Consider the following 18,740-nt stretch of genomic DNA (forward strand, 5'->3'; position numbering starts at 1 on the left):
CTGGTTCTTAGTATTATGAACGATTTCCTATTGCATCCTGGGCTGGGTTTTTGTTTTGTTTTGGTTTGGTTTGGTTTTTGGTATTATGTTATCAGACACTAAGTCTTATTTAAATCTGTTTTAGCAGGCTTCCATAATAACCAGACCAGTGGGGAAGAGGGACACTGACTTTTTACCACCAGTTACACAATTCCTAGGCTCCCCATCCTAGTTCTGTTATCTCTCTAGGAAGGTAGTTCTGTTATCTCTCTGGGAAGGGGGAAGGGTGTCTCATTACTGCTTGGCAGGGGTGGAAATCCCCACTTTGTTACCTCCACTGATAGCAGGGGGAGTGGTGTGGTAAGGGGTACTGCATTACTGATGGGCAGTGGTGATAGTCCAGGCTCCCTACCCAGTCTCTGCTGATATCACATTGAGGAGGAGGAATGCCTTGTTATTGCTGGGTGGGAGTGGATGTCAAAGCCTCTCAGGTGATGTCCATTGATGCCACAACAATTGTTCTTTTTTAAAAGACATTTTTAACATCTTTTTTGAAATATTCTTACAGCGTACAGTTCATCTACTTAAAGTGTATAATTCAGTGGGTTTTAGTATATTCACAGAGTTGCGTGGGTAACCATTACCACAGTCTAAATTTAGAACATTTTCATCACCCCAGAAAGAAACTCCCTATCCATTAGCAGTTAACTCCCCGGGCCCCTACTCCCAGCCACTGGCAACCACTAATCTAATTTCTGTTTCTACAATTTTGCCTGTTCTGGACATTCCATATAAATGGAATAATACAATATATGGCTATTTGTATCTGGCTTCTTTCATTTAACATAACATTTTCAAAGTTCATCCATGCTGTAGCATGTATCAGTACTTCATTTCTTTTTTATGACTAAATGATACTCCATTGTATGCATATATCACATTTTTAAAATCCATTCATTAGTTGATAGACATTTGGGTTGTCCCATTTCTGTAGTATTATGAGTAATGCTGCTGTGAGCATTCATATACACGTTTTTAGGTGGACATATGTTTTCCAAAACACCTAGATGTAGAATTGCTGAGTCATATAGTAACTCTGTTTAACCATTTGAGGTAATGCCAGACTATCTTCCAAAGGGGTTTCATCAGTTTACACTCCCACCAGCAGTGTACAAGAGTGTTTGAAATTTGTTAGTGCTATGGGTACCAGAGACTTGGAATTCCTCAGGTAACCTTGTTTTTGTCTCGTCTCTTGACTTTTCCCCTTGTGCTTGTCCTCAGAGAGATTCTGTCTTCTGCAGCTCTCCTAGCTGTAAGCCACTGTTACCACTGGAGGCTTTAGTGTGGTGGTAGGGTATGAGGGAGAGGTGGTGTTCTCTACTCTTCTGATTATGTATCAGTCTTTGGAGTGTGTAGTGGTCCTGTGTCTGGGGGTGAGGTTGGGGAGGTGGCCTTCAGGGGTAGAGCATTTTTGCCCCTGCCCACTATTTTCCTGAATGCCTGCAGCAGGTATCCTCTGGTATTCTCAGTCTATGTCCTTGAGGTTTTCTCTCCTGCAGATTAAGGCTTTTTTCTCCGTTGAGTAACACAGGGAAGCTGAGGCTGGGTGCTCTTCCCTTCCCACAGCACTAGTCCAGTGCCCTCACTTGAAATCCTTCCTCTGTAGATGAAGCCTTTTGTTTAATAAGGGAGCCAGGACACTGAGCACCAGCGACCCAGACAGCACCACTGGGGGAGCTTTTTCTCCAGGTTCTCCCCCATCTTCCCTGTGAGTGCCCTCCTGGGTTTCTAGAGAAAAAGCTTACAAGAAGGTGGGAACCCCCTATGACCACAGCCCCCAGAAACTTCATATTCTCATAGTAGTCCCCACTTAGCCCCCAGAGATTCATCAGAATTTCTAGTTTAATGTTCCTGCTGTGGCTTCTGCCCCAAGTAAGGAAATGCTCCTGTCCTGTGTCTCCCTGCAGGCGTGCTTGTCTCTCTTTGAGTTTGACCATTTGTCCTGTGACTCATTTCTCTAATGGCTTCACAAAAAATCGTTAATTTGCTGCCTCTCCTGCCTTTTTCTTCTTGTAAAGATGAGAATTTCTTTTTTCTGACTCTCTACAGGTCCAAGATGAAACCTTATTTTTTAGTCATTGAAATGCAATATAAATGATCTTTTTCACTGGGGCTTAATTGGCTGCATTGATAGACAAATATTTTCTTTGATGTTTAGTGCTTTGGTGAGATTCCTGTGTGTGCCTCCCTGAGTTATCCTCTAGAGAAGTATTTCCTAGGGGTGTGTGAATTCCACATATGGTTCAGGGGCTTTGCTACCTTCTGAAAATTGTATACAGACTTTTAAGGGTATGTTTTTATGTGTATTTTTTTTCTGAGCTGGTAGCCTTCATCTGATTCTCAAAAGGGCTCCTATTCTAAAAGATGTTTTTAAAAAGCTAATTGCCCTAGAAAAAGCTCATAGTACTAGATGACCAATTTGAATATATTAAAAAGTCTTTTATTCTTTCTCAAAAGCCTGCATATTTTCACCTAATATTAGTCTGACTGGTCTATAATATATATCAACCTATCTTAAAAGATTGACTGCATATCTTCTCTAGGCCCAGAGTCTCATTTATTATATCTAAGACTTTCATAGCAACAGAGTGAAAGCTCATATATTTTAACTCAGCGGAGAACACTGCATACTCTCAAATAGAGCCTATTTATATCACTTTACCTGTATTTCTAACAAGCTTGATTATTTGGTTTTCTGACCCACAGCAGATAAAAAGTACTAAGCTTGCAAATGCACACTTAATGCACAAAAAGAGACATTGAGGAATGGGAGAAAAACTTTCAAAGCAAACCTCAGTTGTCATCTCTTGTATGAAAATTGCTCACATCGCCAAGTCAGACTCAATTGTTCCTCCTCCTCCATTACCAGGATGTATATGCCTCTGTTTGATACAGGGTAAGGAGAATAATCAAACCTACCTAAGCAGCCCAAAAGTACATTGCTTTACGGGAATCGATGTTCCAGTTGATGTCAGCCCATTAGCCATCAGAAGTGTCCTATTTATTCTTTATAAGAAACCTAAGAATTATTTTAAACTATCTGAAAAGTATTTCCATGATTTTTAAAGTTTTAAACTTAGAAATTGAATAAGTTTTGCTTCCTTGGAAAAACCAGCGTGGGACACAGTATCTTGACAACACTGGCTACTTTTGTTGATACAAGAACAAGCTTGTATTCTTTGCTAGGTTTTCTCTGCTTTAAGTGGTTGATTCTTTTAGATAACCTGAAAAATCTTTTCTTGCCTTAAGATTGTATAATTCTAAGAAAATCACTTACAGTTAATTCCTTTTGATTAAATAGAGTTACCGTGTTTGCAGCTGTTTTTTAATGCTTTGGGGGTGACATCTGTTTGTCGTCAGTTATGTATAGTTTCAGATTTAGTGACTATGAATCAAAACTGATCAATCTCTCTGCTTCATTATACATGGACCAGACAGTGTTCCCCTTTGTGTCATACAGGAAGCAAATGTTTTGGCTTTTCCTCTAAAAAATGTCACAGAAATGTTCAGACTAGCTGTGCTTATAAGAAACTGCCCACTGAGAGATGTTAATGAGAACAGTAAAAGCCAGAGCTGTCCATGAAGGGCATTTTCATTTTGTGGCTCTGGCAGGTTAAGCATTGATATTCTAATTGGATTCATAGTGAGGCCTCCTTTGTTTCTGCAAGCATCTGAGAGGCCAAGATGTGCATGCACTGTTGGACTTGGCATAGCTTCTGGGCTGTATGTTAGCCTGTGAATCCCCTCTTTGACCATAAATGAGCAGATATCTGGTAAGTACAAAGCATTTTTGTTTCAGGAACTTTTGGGGAAACTACCAGTGCATATAAAATAGGCACACAGTTAAGAACTTGTAAAACTTGTCAACTTCATTACCTAGGTCAGTGTCAACATCCAGATCCCTCATTCACAATCTTTAATTTAGCAACAAATAGCCATGTTTCATTTTGTGAAGTTTCTGCATTACCTCATGACCTATAGAATGTTGGTTAAAGTTCTCGATGGAGCTCTTGCTTGGGAACACTGTCTTTGGGAGTCAAACCATGCACGTTTTAGTTGAGCCCTGAACTCACATCTCCTTTTACCCATCAACAATTACTTTATGGACTAAAGAGGAGAATTCAGCTATATACTTCCTTCTGCTTTTAGAACTAAAGCTGAGACTATGATGATGATAATAAAATAACTGCAACTAGAGTTTATTTAGCAGTTACAGTGAGCCCAATACCATGCTAAGACCTTCACATAAATTCACCTATTTAATCCCTACAACTACCCCTATGAGGTAAGTGTTCTTATCCTTGTTTTACAAATAAGTAAACAAACATGGAGAATTTAGACAGCTTCCCAAACTAGTAAGTGGTGAAACCAGTAGACCAATCCAGGCAGTCTGTCCCTGGACCCATATTCCTCTCTTTAAAGATTTTTTTTTTAACGCTTTTCCTTTTTCTTTTCTTTTCTTTTTTAAATTTATTTATTTTTGGCTGCATTGGGTCTGCGTTGCTTCATGGGCTTTCTCTAGTTGCTGAGAGCGGGGGCTACTCTTCATTGTGGTGTGCGGGCTTCTCATTGTGGTGGCTTCTCCTGTTGCAGAGCATGGGCTCTAGGCACGCGGGCTTCAGTAGTGTGGCACATGGGCTCAGTAGTTGTGGCTCGCGGGCTCTAGAGCACAGGCTCAGTAGTTGTGGTGCACGGGCTTAGTTGCTCCTCGGCATGTGGGATCTTCCAGGACCAGGGCTTGAATCCATGTCCCCTGCATTGGCACGTGAATTCTTAACTACTGCACCACCAGGGAAGTCCTAAAGAATTTTTTTAAAATAAATTTATTTATTTATTTATTATTTTTGGCTGAGTTGGGTCTTTGTTGCTGTGCGCAGCCTTTCTCTAGTTGTGGCGAGCAGGGTAGTTGTGGTGAGCAGGGGCTACTCTTCGTTGTGGTGTGCAGGCTTCTTATTGCAGTGGCTTCTCTTGTTGTGGAGCACAGGCTCTAGGTGTGTGGGCTCAGTAGTTGTGGCTTGCAGGCTCTAGAGCGCAGGCTCAGTAGTTGTGGCGCACGGTCTTAGTTGCTCCGCGGCATGTGGGATCTTCCTGGACCAGGGCTTGAACCCATGTCCCCTGCCTTGGCAGGCGGATTCTTAACCACTGCACCACCAGGGAAGTCCCCTAAAGATTTTTAATTTCATTTTTTACCATATAAAACATTTGCCTGGTTCAGATATCAAACTATGAAACAAAATACATTCAGAAAGATTCAGCTTTTGTCTCTCTTCTCCCTATTTTCTCCCCTTTCCTCCACGCTGTTTTTTTTTTTTTAGTTCTTGGTTTATCCTTTTATTGTTTGTGAAAATATATACAAATATGCATGTATGTGTGTGCCACTATATGTATATAAAACTCATACCTCTACCCAGGATACACTGTAACTATTTTGCTTGCCTGTGTTTATTTTAAAAACCTTTAAAAATGACTTTTCTTACCAGAAGCAGATTCATGAGACCAGTCTGGTAAATATATTTCATATCACTTTGCAGATATCTTCCTGAGTACTGAACTTAAATTCCTATCCCCTCTTCAGCATTTTATGTTCTGCCTCATACTTGAAATGTTTGACTTCTACAGCAAGATAAGGCAGACTCTTGCACTCTGCCTTGAGTAAAAATGCTTCTCTAGAAACCTTGGATCTGACGCTGTTTAATCTGGCTAGCTTGTAAAATTGAAATCAGGCTTACCATGTAAGTCTATTTTTTCTAAAGGTGGAAGGGAAGATTACAATAGTCATTGGATTTAGCCTTCATTTGCTTAAGAAAAATAGGTATGAGTTGATTGGTATTTCTGCAGTCCGAGGTTCCCCAGACTTCACAGAGTGCCTGTTCCCTGGAAGTTTGCTATTTCTGAAGCAATGGACAAGGGCCAGATTTCATTGGCTTCTTTGTCTAGAGTCTTCAAGTTACTCTTCTGTTTGGTAAATGTGTGTATTAGTTTCCTAGGGCTGCTATAACAACCTACCACAAACTGGGTGGCTTAAAACAACAGAAATTTATTTTCTCACAGTTCTAGAGGCCGGAAGTCCAAAATCAGCCAGACTGCATTCCATTCCTTGCCTCTTCCAGGTTCTGATAGCTATCAGCATTTATTGACTTGTGGATTAATGAATCACTCCAGGCTCTGCCTCCATGGTCATAATTCCTTCTCCTCTTCTGTCTCAAATCTCCCTCTGCCTTTCTCTTATAAAGACACTTGTTATTGGATTTAAGCCCCACCTGGATATTCCACGATGATCCGTTCATCTCAGAATCCTTAAATTATTTATATCTGCAAAGATCCCATTTCATATAAGGTAACATTCACAGGTTCCAGAAATTTGGATGTGGACATATCTTCTGCGGGGCCACCATTCAGCCCACTGCAATATGTTTCCAGACTACTTAGGAAACTCTACAAAACAGACTTTCATAAGCAGTTATATCAAGTATGAAGACATGGCTTATGCTGTGTGATTATTGTTAATCCCAAAGCATGATTTTGCAATCAGTTGATTTATTTTGAGAAGTGTATTGTATGGAAAATAATGAAATATTTTAGGAGGTTGAAAAATACTTGGCTCTAGTATTCTTTGCAGAGCTAAGGTAGGATTTCCCACAGGCAGTAGTTGAGCACAATTGTAAATTGCCACCGCGTGTTAACCACTGTCTCATTAAAGGCACTCTGGTAATTTATAGAAATGGATCAGAGTGTTCAGCAAAATGGTGATTCAGTTTCTCCAACTAGCCACCCAGAACACTGAGCCCTGTGCAAAACATGTTAATGGGTATGTCTGTGATCCTCTCTTACCTCCTTATACAAAGCATTATGTAGTAAACCACCAGTTTTTTGTTTCCTATAGACTTAGCTTTCTCCCTGCACAGTACCCAATTAACTTTAATTGGCTAGGATTCTTGGTAGGAAGGTCATTTTGTTGCCACCTCGACACCAGCATGTTTAACGTTGGTTTCCTGCTCAGGTCATATTATTAATTCTAAATCTTCCCTAAATGAAACCAACAGGCATTTGCAGAGTTGTCCTGGCAAAATAGCAAATGGAATGAGTCCTTATGCATTTAAATGACATCATTCGATTATGTGATAGTTCAGTCCTGTACTCTGTGAAATGTCAGTTTAAACAGAACTACACCAACTGAGAATTAATTGCTTTCTTGTACCATGCGCTGTGCTTCAACTTTCATGTTACACATAACTTGGACAGTGTTTCTCTTCAGAGAACCTTGATTAGCATTAAAGGCTAAAATGTTTGCTTGATGGCATCTCTTCCTTTGATAATCCAGAGATGTAGACACATTTACCTTAAACCTGCAAGTGGTTGTTTGATTTTTTTTTTTCAGAATCAGCAATTAGTAGGTGAGGTATATATCAGTGTATGTATGCTTTTATATGAAAGTTTATTCCCTCATTGTTTAGACATTAACTGGGCCTTCATCAGTGAAATCAGTGCCAAGTTAGCTGAAGAACTCATGACATTCTTCTTTCCTGTTCTTGAAAAGGCAGAATCACAAAGCCTAAGTTGCCACAGCAATTTAAGTCATGTTCCTGGGCTTGTGAGTACATTTCTGTGTCTCTCAATCACGCAGGAGCCCGTTCAGTCAGAGGATAACAGTACATCAAACTTTAGATGGGTATTCATTCCCATATTGTCAGTACCTAACTGTGCTTAAGGTGCAGAAAATGGACTATAGGGAATCTCTTTGTCTCTGTAAGTCCAAGTTTTAGCTGTACCCATATCATCATCCCCTACCTCTGGCCTTTGAACTTTCCACATAGCTAGGGATCCTTTGCCAGGGGTAAGGTTAAGGCTCGCACTGGGAGCCTCTTGGCTGCTGCAGTAAACATATCATTCGTGTCCTCCTCACCCCTGTGCACACTGCTGTGCAAAGTGGAACTGTCTATACTTTGTTTCTGTTTTTGTTTTTCTTCCTGGAAAAGTATTTTTTTTTAATTTTATTGAGATATAGTTGATTTACAATGTTAATTTCTGCTGTACAGCAAAGTGACTTTAGTTATACATATATATATTCTTTTTCATATTCTTTTCCATTATGCTTTTTTTTTAACATCTTTATTGGTGTGTAATTGCTTTACAATGGTGTGTTAGTTTCTGCTTTATAACAAAGTAAATCAGCTATATATATACGTATATCCCCATATCTCCTCCCTCTTGCGCCTCCCTCCCACCCTCCCTATCCCACCCCTCTAGGTGGTCACAAAGCACCGAGCTGATCTCCCTGTGCTATGTGGCTGCTTCCCACTAGCTATCTATTTCACATTTGATAGTATATATTAGTCCATGCCACTCTCTCACTTCGTCCCAGCTTACCCTTCCCCCTCCCCATGTCCTCAAGCCCATTCTCTACATCTGCGTCTTTATTCCTGTATTCCCGTCCTGCCCCTCGGTTCTTCAGAACCATTTTTTTTTAGAGTCCATATATATGTGTTAGCATACGATATTTGTTTTTCTCTTTCTGACTTACTTCACTCTGTATGACAGACTCTAGGTCCATCCAGCTCACTACAAATAACTCAATTTTGTTTCTTTTTATGGCTGAGTAATATTCCATTGTATATATGTGCCACATCTTTATCCATTCATCTCTCGATGGACACTTAGGTTGCTGTAACTGCGTATACTTTGCAAGCCTCTGTACAAATAAAGTTGAAAACCTGGATAAGATAGATAACTTACCATGGAAATACAGATTACCAAAATTGACCCCATTGGAGGTAGAAAGCTTAAAGAGATCAATTTCCAAAAAGGTAGAGAAAATTAATAAGGAACTACCCCACAAAAAAGCACCAAGTCCAGATGGTTTCATAGGGACCAGATAGTCCCAATAATTCTCAGATTATTCTAGAGCATTGTAACGCAAGGAAAATGTCCTAATTCCCTCTATGAATCATGCATAACGCTGATACCTAAATCTAAAAGACAAAGACAATACCAAAAAAAAAGGAAAGAAAGAAAACTGCAGATAAATATCACTCATGAGAATGATACAAAAATATTAAATAAAATATTAGAAAACGAATATAATACCATATTAAGAAAATAATATATCATGACCAAATAGATATTCATTCCAGAAATGCAAGTTTCAGTATTAAGAAATCTAATATTATCATATAGCATATTAATATATCTAAGGAGAGAACTATATAATTATTTCCATACATGCTAAAGAAGTCTTTAATAAAATTCAATACTTGGGCATTATAAAACATTCAAGAAAATAGGAACTGTAAGATACTTTCTTAGCATTATAACATAAATATGGCATAGTCTTCAACCTAGTATCTTATTTCATGGGGAAACACTAGAGGCATTTCCACTAATTTCAGTAAGAAGACAGATATGCCCACTATCCCCATTACTATTCCAAATATCAGTAGAGGTATTAGTCAATGCAATTAAACAAGAGAAACCAATTGGAGACATAAGACTAGGTAAAGATGATGCAAAATTCTGTTTGCAGATGATGCGATAGTATATTTAGAAAACCTTAGGAAAGTCAATGATAAAACTAACTCAAGCCATTGGGGGCTTCCCTGGTGGCGCAGTGGTTGAGAGTCTGCCTGCTAATGCAGGGGACACGGGTTCGAGCCCTGGTCTGGGAAGATCCCACATGCCGCGGAGCAACTGGGCCCGTGAGCCACAGCTACTGAGCCTGCGCGTCTGGAGCCAACAGGAGAGGCCGCGATAGTGAAGAGGCCCGCGCACCGCGATGAAGAGTGGCCCCCGCTTGCCGCAACTGGAGAAAGCCCTCGCACAGAAACGAAGACCCAACACGGCCAAAAATAAATATAAAAATAAATAAATAAATAAGACCTGGTGCAACCAAATAAATAAATAAATATTAAAAAAAAAAAAACTAACTCAAGCCATAAAAGAATTCAGGGGGCTTCCCTGGTGGCACAGTGGTTGAGAATCTGCCTGCCAATGCAGGGGACGCGGGTTCGAGCCCTGGTCTGGGAGGATCCCACATGCCGCGGAGCGGCTGGGCCCGTGAGCCACAACTGCTGAGCCTGCGCGTCTGGAGCCTGTGCTCCGCAACAAGAGAGGCCGTGATAGTGAGAGGCCCACGCACAGCGATGAAGAGTGGCCCCCGCTTGCCGTAACTGGAGAAAGCCCTCGCACAGAAACGAAGACCCAACACAGCCAAAAATAAATATAAATAAATAAAGAAATTGACACTTAAAAAAAAAAAGATACATGCTGGAACCATTCTTATATAAATAAAAAAAAAAAGAATTCAGTAAGGTGGCAGAATGTGAAGTCAACATATAAAATCAAAAGCTTTTATAATCAGGTGGAGGATATTAACACTCCTGGGGCATGTTGTAATGCAGGAAGTTAAGGAAATACTCAAAAAAGGGTGGGATGTGTCAAAAGAGCACAGGTGCAAACCAACCTGAAAGAGCTCCCAGTGACCAAAGGTGGAACAATTTGAGCATCAAGATAAATAACAATAATACTGAATTATAGCCCAAAGAATAAAATAGATCCATGAGTCTATAATGATATAAATAAATAATTGAATGAATGAACGAACGAACAAACAATAAATAAATAAGGGAGAAGGGGCAGGTCTTTTTTACAGAGGAACTCCAATTAGTAAATGTAGAACTGAGGGAAATAGAAAATCACCATTAGAATACCACAGTAATAACTGTTACAGGCAAGGTATCTATTCGTGGATGCTAAAATTAGTCCATGACAGTTTGAGGAGAAACAGGATGTTTTTATGATCTCAGAGTATCTCCTCTAAGATATTTATTAATTTCAAAGGAAAATATAGTAACCTAACAGCTGAGAAAACCAGCGAGACACACTGCCTTAACCAACTGATAAAGTTTAACATCAGCACTAATAAGACATTGACATCATACATTCCTGATATAATGGGATAAGAGGGTCACAGCAACCTTTCTATGGCATTTTTGCTCAAAAATGAATAAGCTCAGTGAGAAAACATCAGACAAACCCAGATTGTAGGGACATTCTATAAAATATATGACCAGTACTCTTCAGAAGTGTCGAGGTCTGGAAAGACTGAGAAACTATCACAAATTGGAGGATACTAAGGAGACATGACAGCTGCTGCAATGTGGGATCCTGGATTGAATTCTGGAACAGAAGGACATTAGGGGAAAATTAGTAAAATTTGAATAAGTTTTGTAGATTAATTATAGTATTATAGTAATGTTAATTTCCTGGTTTAGGTAATTGTACTCTGGTTATGTGAGATGTTAACATTAGAGGGAACTATGTGAAGGGTATATGGGAGCTCTGTACTATTTTTGTAACTTCTCTGTAAGGCTAAAATTATGTCTAAGTAAATAATTTTAAAATAAGGTGATAGCTAAATAAACGATTATAAGTTATTTATTTATTTTAAAATTAATTTTTATTGGAGTATGGTTGCTTTACAATGTTGTATTAGCCTCCACTGCACAACAAAATGAATCAGCCATACACATACAGTTATCCCTTCCCTTTTGGACTTACCTCCCATTTAGGTTACCACAGGGCACTAGGTGAGTTCCCTGTGTTATACAGCATTTTCCCATCAGTTGTCCATTTTATACATAGTACCAATAATGTATATGTGTCAATCCCAGTCTCGCAATAAGATCATCTATACCATTTTTCTAGATTCCACATATGTACGTTATTATACGATATTTGCTTTTCTCTTTCTGACTTACTTCACTCTGTATGACACTCTCTAGGTCCATCCACATCTCTACAAATGACCCACTTTCATTCCTTTTTATGGCTGAGTAGTATTCCATTGTATATACGTACCACATCTTCTTTATCCATTCCTCTGGATTATAAGTTATCATAGGATACTTGTTGCTTAATTTGAGAGAGTTAAGGATTGTTTGTTTTACGCAGACTCTTTAAGAGTAACCTGTATTGTTGATTTAAATTCAAGGAGCCCAGGAAAATAATTCAGGAAGTACCCCTTTACTCTTTATTAAATCCAGAACAAGCTGGCTTCCCTGTCAATACTTCAGACTCTTTACAAATAGAAGTTGATCTGGCCATTTACAAAGTTAAGAGACGTCTCTCTTGTTGAAGTGCAGAGTGGGTGGGGATGGTCTTTTTAAAAGGAGAACATTAAATGGTGTTAGTTCCATAGTGATGATCTTCTCAAGGTGTATGCAATGTCTTCCCAGGTATTCCGGAAGGACCTTATCAGTGCGATGAAACTTCCAGACTCTCACCATATTAATCCTGACAGCTATTACCTCTTTGCGGATACATGGAAGGAAGAATGGGAAAAGGGAGTCCAGGTACCAGCCAGTCCAGACACTGTTCCACAGCCTTCCCTCAGGTATTTTCATGCTTGTATCTTTGATTTAGGGGATGAATGCTCTTATGGTTATCTGTGTGCTGCTTGAGGAGAGACTTTGAGTGGCTAATTAAACATTTATAATGCAAAGTCACATACCATGTTCAGCAATTCACTCAGACCAATGGCAGATTATACCAGGCTAGGATAGGTCAGTAGTTGAAGTCAAGCTCATTTATTTAGGGATAATATATGTACCTATTCACAGGATAAAACTGTTTGAAGTCCAGTCTGAAATTATGATAAGGTTTTGGAGACCAAGATTTCCCAGTCTGATGCAATAATCAGTAACATTTATTAATTAGCTTTTGAAGAGAAGCAGAGCATTAATTACATAACCCCATAATAACCCTATTAATATATAACGCCATGACAAGTTGCTTCATTTTAATAGGGGCTTCATAGTGATAGCATCTGTAAACAGAGGGCCAAAACATACAGAGTTTGTAAAATGCATAAACCCAAATGAAAGGGGAAAACTGGAATAATTGGGTTGACCGTAAGCACACAGCCTTCATTTGCAAAGACTTGAGAAGAAAGTTTAAGTAGGAGAGGACTTTTCTGACAGAGGAAGTAGTAAGTTTAGCTCCTCAAGAGTAATGACTGGTTTTGGAAGCCATTTTTTCTTACTGGTCTTTGTGTTCCCAGTGCTTTGCACAAAGGCCAGCATGAAATAAAATGCTTGGTATAAGTTTGAGTGAGTGAGGGAAGGAAGGAAAGGGAAGGAATAGAATCAGATAAAGGGACTGGTGGGACCTGCTGGTTACTATGAGAAATGGTACATCTCATTGTATAGCTATCTATTTCTAGTACATATTAGGTTCTTAAAGGTTAGAGACCACATTCTTGAATTCTCGGCCCCTAGCATCAGGTTCTTAGGTCTTAGTCATATTCCAGAAATGCTTGTCAAATCACTTCTAAAAACCCAAGCCCAGGCTGTCCCACCCACAGAGAGACTGTCTGTGTTCTGTTAAGGAAAACTTCACAGTCTTGCCCAATACACTTACTGACCCTCACTAGTTCATCATCATTGCCAGCATCCTCCTAGAAATCACAACAGCATCATGAATGAACATAGGAGTCAGGCATTTTCATGTCGTTACTGTCAGTATTTTTATATACTGTTGCAGTAACTGGGGAGCCTAGACTTCCACCTTAAACCAGCAGTAATGATGCATCCCTCTCCCTCCCATCTATCGTACTATCAGAGGAGACTTTCACCACTCCTTAGAGGTAATGAAGACACCTGCTTCCCCCACCCCATGGTATCAGTGGAGGCCACATAGGGAGCAGTAGTAAGGTGCTCTTATCAATCCCAGCAAAGGAGGTATCAGTGGAGGCCTAATGGGAAGCCAGAACTCTCAGCCTCACCCAGTAGTAACAAAGAGTCCCTGCCCCAGATGTCAACACAGGCCAAATGGTGAACCAAGACATATACAATCACCTGGCAGTGATGAGGTGATATCCCCAGCAACCTGATCTCCATCCAGAGCAGTGTCAGAGGAAGCCAGTCAAAACAAAAGGTTTAAAGAAGATCCAGAGTCTCATAGCATAATCCCCAAAATGTCCAGTCTCCAGTGAAAAAAATCACTCATATCAAAAACTAGGAAGATCTCAACTTGAACAAAGATAATCAGTAGATGCCAGTACCAAGGTGACAGAGATAATAGAATTGTCTAACAAAGATTTAAAAGCAGCCATCATAAAAATGCTTCAGTGAGCAATTATGAGTACACTTAAAGCAAATGAAACAACAGTATCCCCTCTTTCATACCTGATATTGGCAATTTTTATCTCCTTTTTTACTTGCTATAGGTTGGTCATTTTTACTGACCATTTCACAAAGCCATCTTTTTGTTTCATTATCTTTTCTGTTTTTAATTTATTTCTGCTCTTATCTATTACTTCAATTATTTTAGTTGCTTTGGATTTATTTTGCTCTTCTTCTTCTAGTTTCTTGAATTGGGAGCTTAGCTTATTGATTTGAGATGTTTCTTCTTTACAATATGAGCATTTAGTGTTAAAAATTTCCCTCTCATCACTGCTTTAGCTATGTCCCACAAATTTTGGTGTGTTGTATTTTTATTTCGTTCACTTTAGTGTATTTTTTCCTTTGAGACTTCTTTCACCTTCTTCTTTTTTTCCCTTGGGACTTCTTTTATTTAAAAGTGTGGTTTTTACTTTATTTGGATATTTTCTTATCTCTCTATTACTGATTTCTAGTTTTGATTCCATTGTATTAGAGAACACTCTGTATAATTCCAATTTGTTTCAATTTGTTGAGGTTTATTTTATGACCCAGGATACAGTCTATCATGGTACATGTTCCGTGGGTGCTTGAAAACAATGCCTGTGCTGCTGCTGCTGAGTGGAATACTCTGTAAATGTCAGTTCAATCCTGTTAGTTGATGGTGTTGAGTTCTTCTATATCTGGGTGATTTTCTGTCCTGTCACTTACTGACAGAGGTTGAAGTCTCCAGCTATAATCGGGGAATTGTGTTTTTCTCCTTTCAGTTCAATCAGTTTTTGTTTCAAATATTTTGCAGCCCTGTTGTTTGGTGCACATACATTTACTATTGCTATGTTTTGTTGGTGGATTGATCCTTTCTTCATTATGTAATATTCCTCCCCGTCTCTGGTAATTTTCTTTGCTATGAAGGCTACTTAATCTGATATTAATGTTGTCACTCTTGCTTTCTTTTGAGAAATGTTTGCATTGTATATCTTTCTCCATTATTTTAGTTTTGACCTACTTATATGCTTATATATATATATTTTTTTTTTAATTTATTTATGGCTGTGTTGGGTTTTCGTTTCTGTGCGAGGGCTTTCTCTAGTTGTGGCAAGTGGGGGCCACTCTTCATCGCAGTGCGCGGGCCTCTCACTATCGCGGCCTCTCCTGTTGCGGAGCACAGGCTCCAGACGCGCAGGCTCAGTAGTTGTGACTCACGGGCCCAGCTGCTCCGCGGCATGTGGGATCTTCCCAGACCAGGTCTCGAACCCGTCTCCCCTGCATTAGCAGGCAGATTCTCAACCACTGCGCCACCAGGGAAGCCCCTATGCTTATATTTTAAGTGTGTTTTTGGTAGATAGCATATATTTGGATCATGTTTTTTAATCCATTCTGCCAACCTCTGACTTTTAATGGGTTTAGACCATTTACACTTAATGTAATTATTGATATGTTAGGGCTTAAGTCTGCCATTTTATTTTATTATGTGTGTATGTGTGTGTTCTCTGTTTTTTATTTCTCTCTTTTCTTTTTCCTGCCTTCCTGATGGTTACCTGAACAAATTACCACAACTTACCCAGTGTGAAATAATCATTTGAAGAGCCCCATAACTATTAATGAAATTGAATTTGTAATTAAAAACTCTCCCTAAAAATACCTCCAGGCCCAGATGCTTTCACTGGAACATTCTTCCAAACATTTAAAGAAATAAAAAGTGATGATACTGGAAGAGAAATCTGAATCAAACTACATGTAGTTATAGAATAAATAGTTGACCATGGGAACGTGGATACACTGTTGCAGTTTGAGAGGAACTAGATATGCAGCTAGAGGAACTTAATGAAGGCAAACTTATGGACATAAAGAAAGTGATTGTGATGAAAAGAATGAAGATGCCCCAGAGAAAATGATGCCAGAAAAAAACTGCACATTAATGGAACTCTCAGAAAATTTTTCAACAGTCAAAGCACAAAAGACAAATGTTGGAAACTGATCCAAGTTCATAAAGGAGTATGACAACTTGCCAAGACATAGAAAAGGTGCTTGCTCTGTGTCATAAATTTTGTAATTAAAAGAAGGAGTCAAGCACTGTACTCTTGATAAGTTTTTACAAAGAGATAAAAGAGTTTAAATTCTCAGTGTTTCAAATTATAGTGTATTAAATACATATTGGTTTTACTATTTTTTATTTCCCTATATAGTTATAGCCAACAGTAAGAGAGTAAAATGCTTTGACAAAAATTTTAAAGGTCACTGAACAATCACAGTTTTCCCCATTGATTATTAAGGTTGCTTTTCACAGTTTCAGTTTGCACAGTCATTTTTACAGTACAGTACCACTGTGCAAAGCGAGGACTACCTGCTTTAGTGACAGCAGATCAGTGGTTTTTTTGGAAGTGGCCAGTGGAGCAGGAGGGTACAAGGAAACTTTTAGAGGTAATGGATATATTTATTATCTTGGTTGTAGTTCTGGTTGCACAAATTTATATGTGTGTCGGAACTTGTTAATTTGTACATTTTAAATATATGCAGCTTAATATGTCATTTTTACCTCAATAATGTTAATAAAAGTATCATCCATATATGTAATTATAAATATATATTTAAATATATAAACAATCATCACAAATAAAGGAGTGTATAGATGGTAATAAAATGTGGTAGTGGGCACATGAAGGCACAACAGTATGTGATTAGAAGAGAAAAGGAAGAAAGACAACAAATGTGACTATAAGCTACCCAAGAGCAGAACCCTTACTGTCAAATAGTAGGTTTTCAATATACATTTACTATTGTAAGGAGAATAGGACGAAGGAAGGAAAGAGGAAAGCGGGTGGGTGTTAGGAAAGAAAATTAGCAAACAACCAAAAGATATTATAGTTGACCCTTGAACCACATGAGTTTGAACTGTGCAGGTCCACTTATATGTGGATTTTTTTCAATAGTAAATACTACAGTACTACACAGTCTGGGGGTGGTTGAATCCACAGATCCAGAACCACAGATATGGAGGGCCAACTGTAAATTATATGTGAATTTTTGACTGCATGAAGTGTCAGTGCCCATTACCCCTGTCTTGTTCAAAGATCAACTGTACATTCCTACCAGCATTGTATGAGGATTCCATTTTCTCCGCATCCTAATCAACACTTGTTATTGTCTGTATTTTTTATTGTAGCCATCCTAGTAGGTATGACGTATATCTCATTGTGGTTTTGATTTGCATTTGCTTGATGGCTAATGATGTTGAGCATCTTTTCTTCATGTGCTTATTAGCCAGTTGTATATTCTTTTTGGAAGAGAGCTTTTCTACTTTATTACAAAGAGAAGAAGCCTTTATGTGGTCAGAAAAATACAAGGTTGATCTTTTTTCCCTTCCTGTGAAACACTACTGTTCAAACTGCAAAGTGATTCATCTCAGTTCACCTCTTTATGTTCTATCACATTCACTTTGGAATGGCTGCCTTCGGCTGCTGAAAATCTAACCCTTTAGTGAAAAGGGTAACAAAGTCCCCTGACCAGCAGTTCTAGAACATCCCATTTTTACTTGGTGCTTTGATGCATACCTCCTATATATATCTCTTCTTTGGAGAAATTATTCACATCTTTTGCCCATTAGAAAAATTGGGCTATTTGTCTTTTTATTGTTGAATTGTAAACGTTCTTTACATAGTCTAGATACAGGGGTTTTAAAAAAATATCTATCTATTTATTTATTTATTTGGCTGCACCGGATCTTAGTTGTGGCACGCGGGATTTTCGTTGCCCCGTTCAGGATCTTTAGTTGCGGCATGTGGGATCTTTTAGTTGCGGCATGCAGGCTCTTAGTGGCAGCATATGGGATCTAGTTCCCTGACCAGGGATCGAACCCAGGCCCCCTGCCTTGGGAGTGCAGAGTCTTAACCACTGGACCACCAGGGAGGTCCCTAGATACAGGTTTTTTATCAGATATATGATTTGCAAATCATTTCTCCCTTTCTGTGGGTTGTCTTTTCACTACATTGATGGTGTCCTTTGAGGCACAAAAGTTTTTAATTTTGATGAAATTCAGTTTATCTATTTTTTTTCTTTTGGTTGCTTGTCCTTTTGGTGTCATATCTAAGAAATCATTGCCTAAACCAAGATCGTGAAGTTTTATACCTATGTTTTCTCCTAAGAATTCTGTAGTTTTATAAAACTCTTACATTTGGGTCTTTGATCCATTTAAGTTAATTTTTGTGTATGGCATGAGGTGTTAGGGGTCTAACTTCATTCTTTTGCTTGTGGATATCCATGTGTCCCAGCTCCATCTGTTGAGCAGCTCCTGTTTTGAAAGCAATGGACACTATATTATCCCAACCTTACCCACCTTGGTTCCACCAGGCTGCTATGAAAGAAAACATAGTTCTTGAATCACCAAGAAATCTCAGTTCCATCTTTTTAAATCTCCTTTCACAAATCTACTAAGGTGACTTTTCAAAAGTTTTTCCTACTTTGAACTGAGATGCTAATTTCTCTACTTCATGCTTCACTCTGTCCAAATATGTTACTTTTTCCCACTATATGGGAAAATACCATATATGT

At 38.8% G+C, this 18,740-nt stretch overlaps 1 protein-coding gene across 4 annotated transcripts in view; it reads left to right on the forward strand.

Annotated features, from left to right (window-relative positions):
• The window catches only part of JADE3 (jade family PHD finger 3), a 166,692-nt gene that overhangs the window by 99,788 nt on the left and 48,164 nt on the right, over positions 1-18,740 (forward strand). For all 4 annotated transcript variants that reach the window (XM_059911193.1, XM_059911189.1, XM_059911192.1 and 1 more), the window contains one exon: positions 12,270-12,427. In XM_059911193.1, the coding sequence (XP_059767176.1) occupies positions 12,270-12,427 (158 nt within the window). The remainder of the gene's footprint in view (positions 1-12,269; positions 12,428-18,740) is intronic.

Source organism: Balaenoptera ricei, chromosome X (assembly GCF_028023285.1).
Source record: "Balaenoptera ricei isolate mBalRic1 chromosome X, mBalRic1.hap2, whole genome shotgun sequence".
Classification (NCBI taxonomy): domain Eukaryota; kingdom Metazoa; phylum Chordata; class Mammalia; order Artiodactyla; family Balaenopteridae; genus Balaenoptera; species Balaenoptera ricei.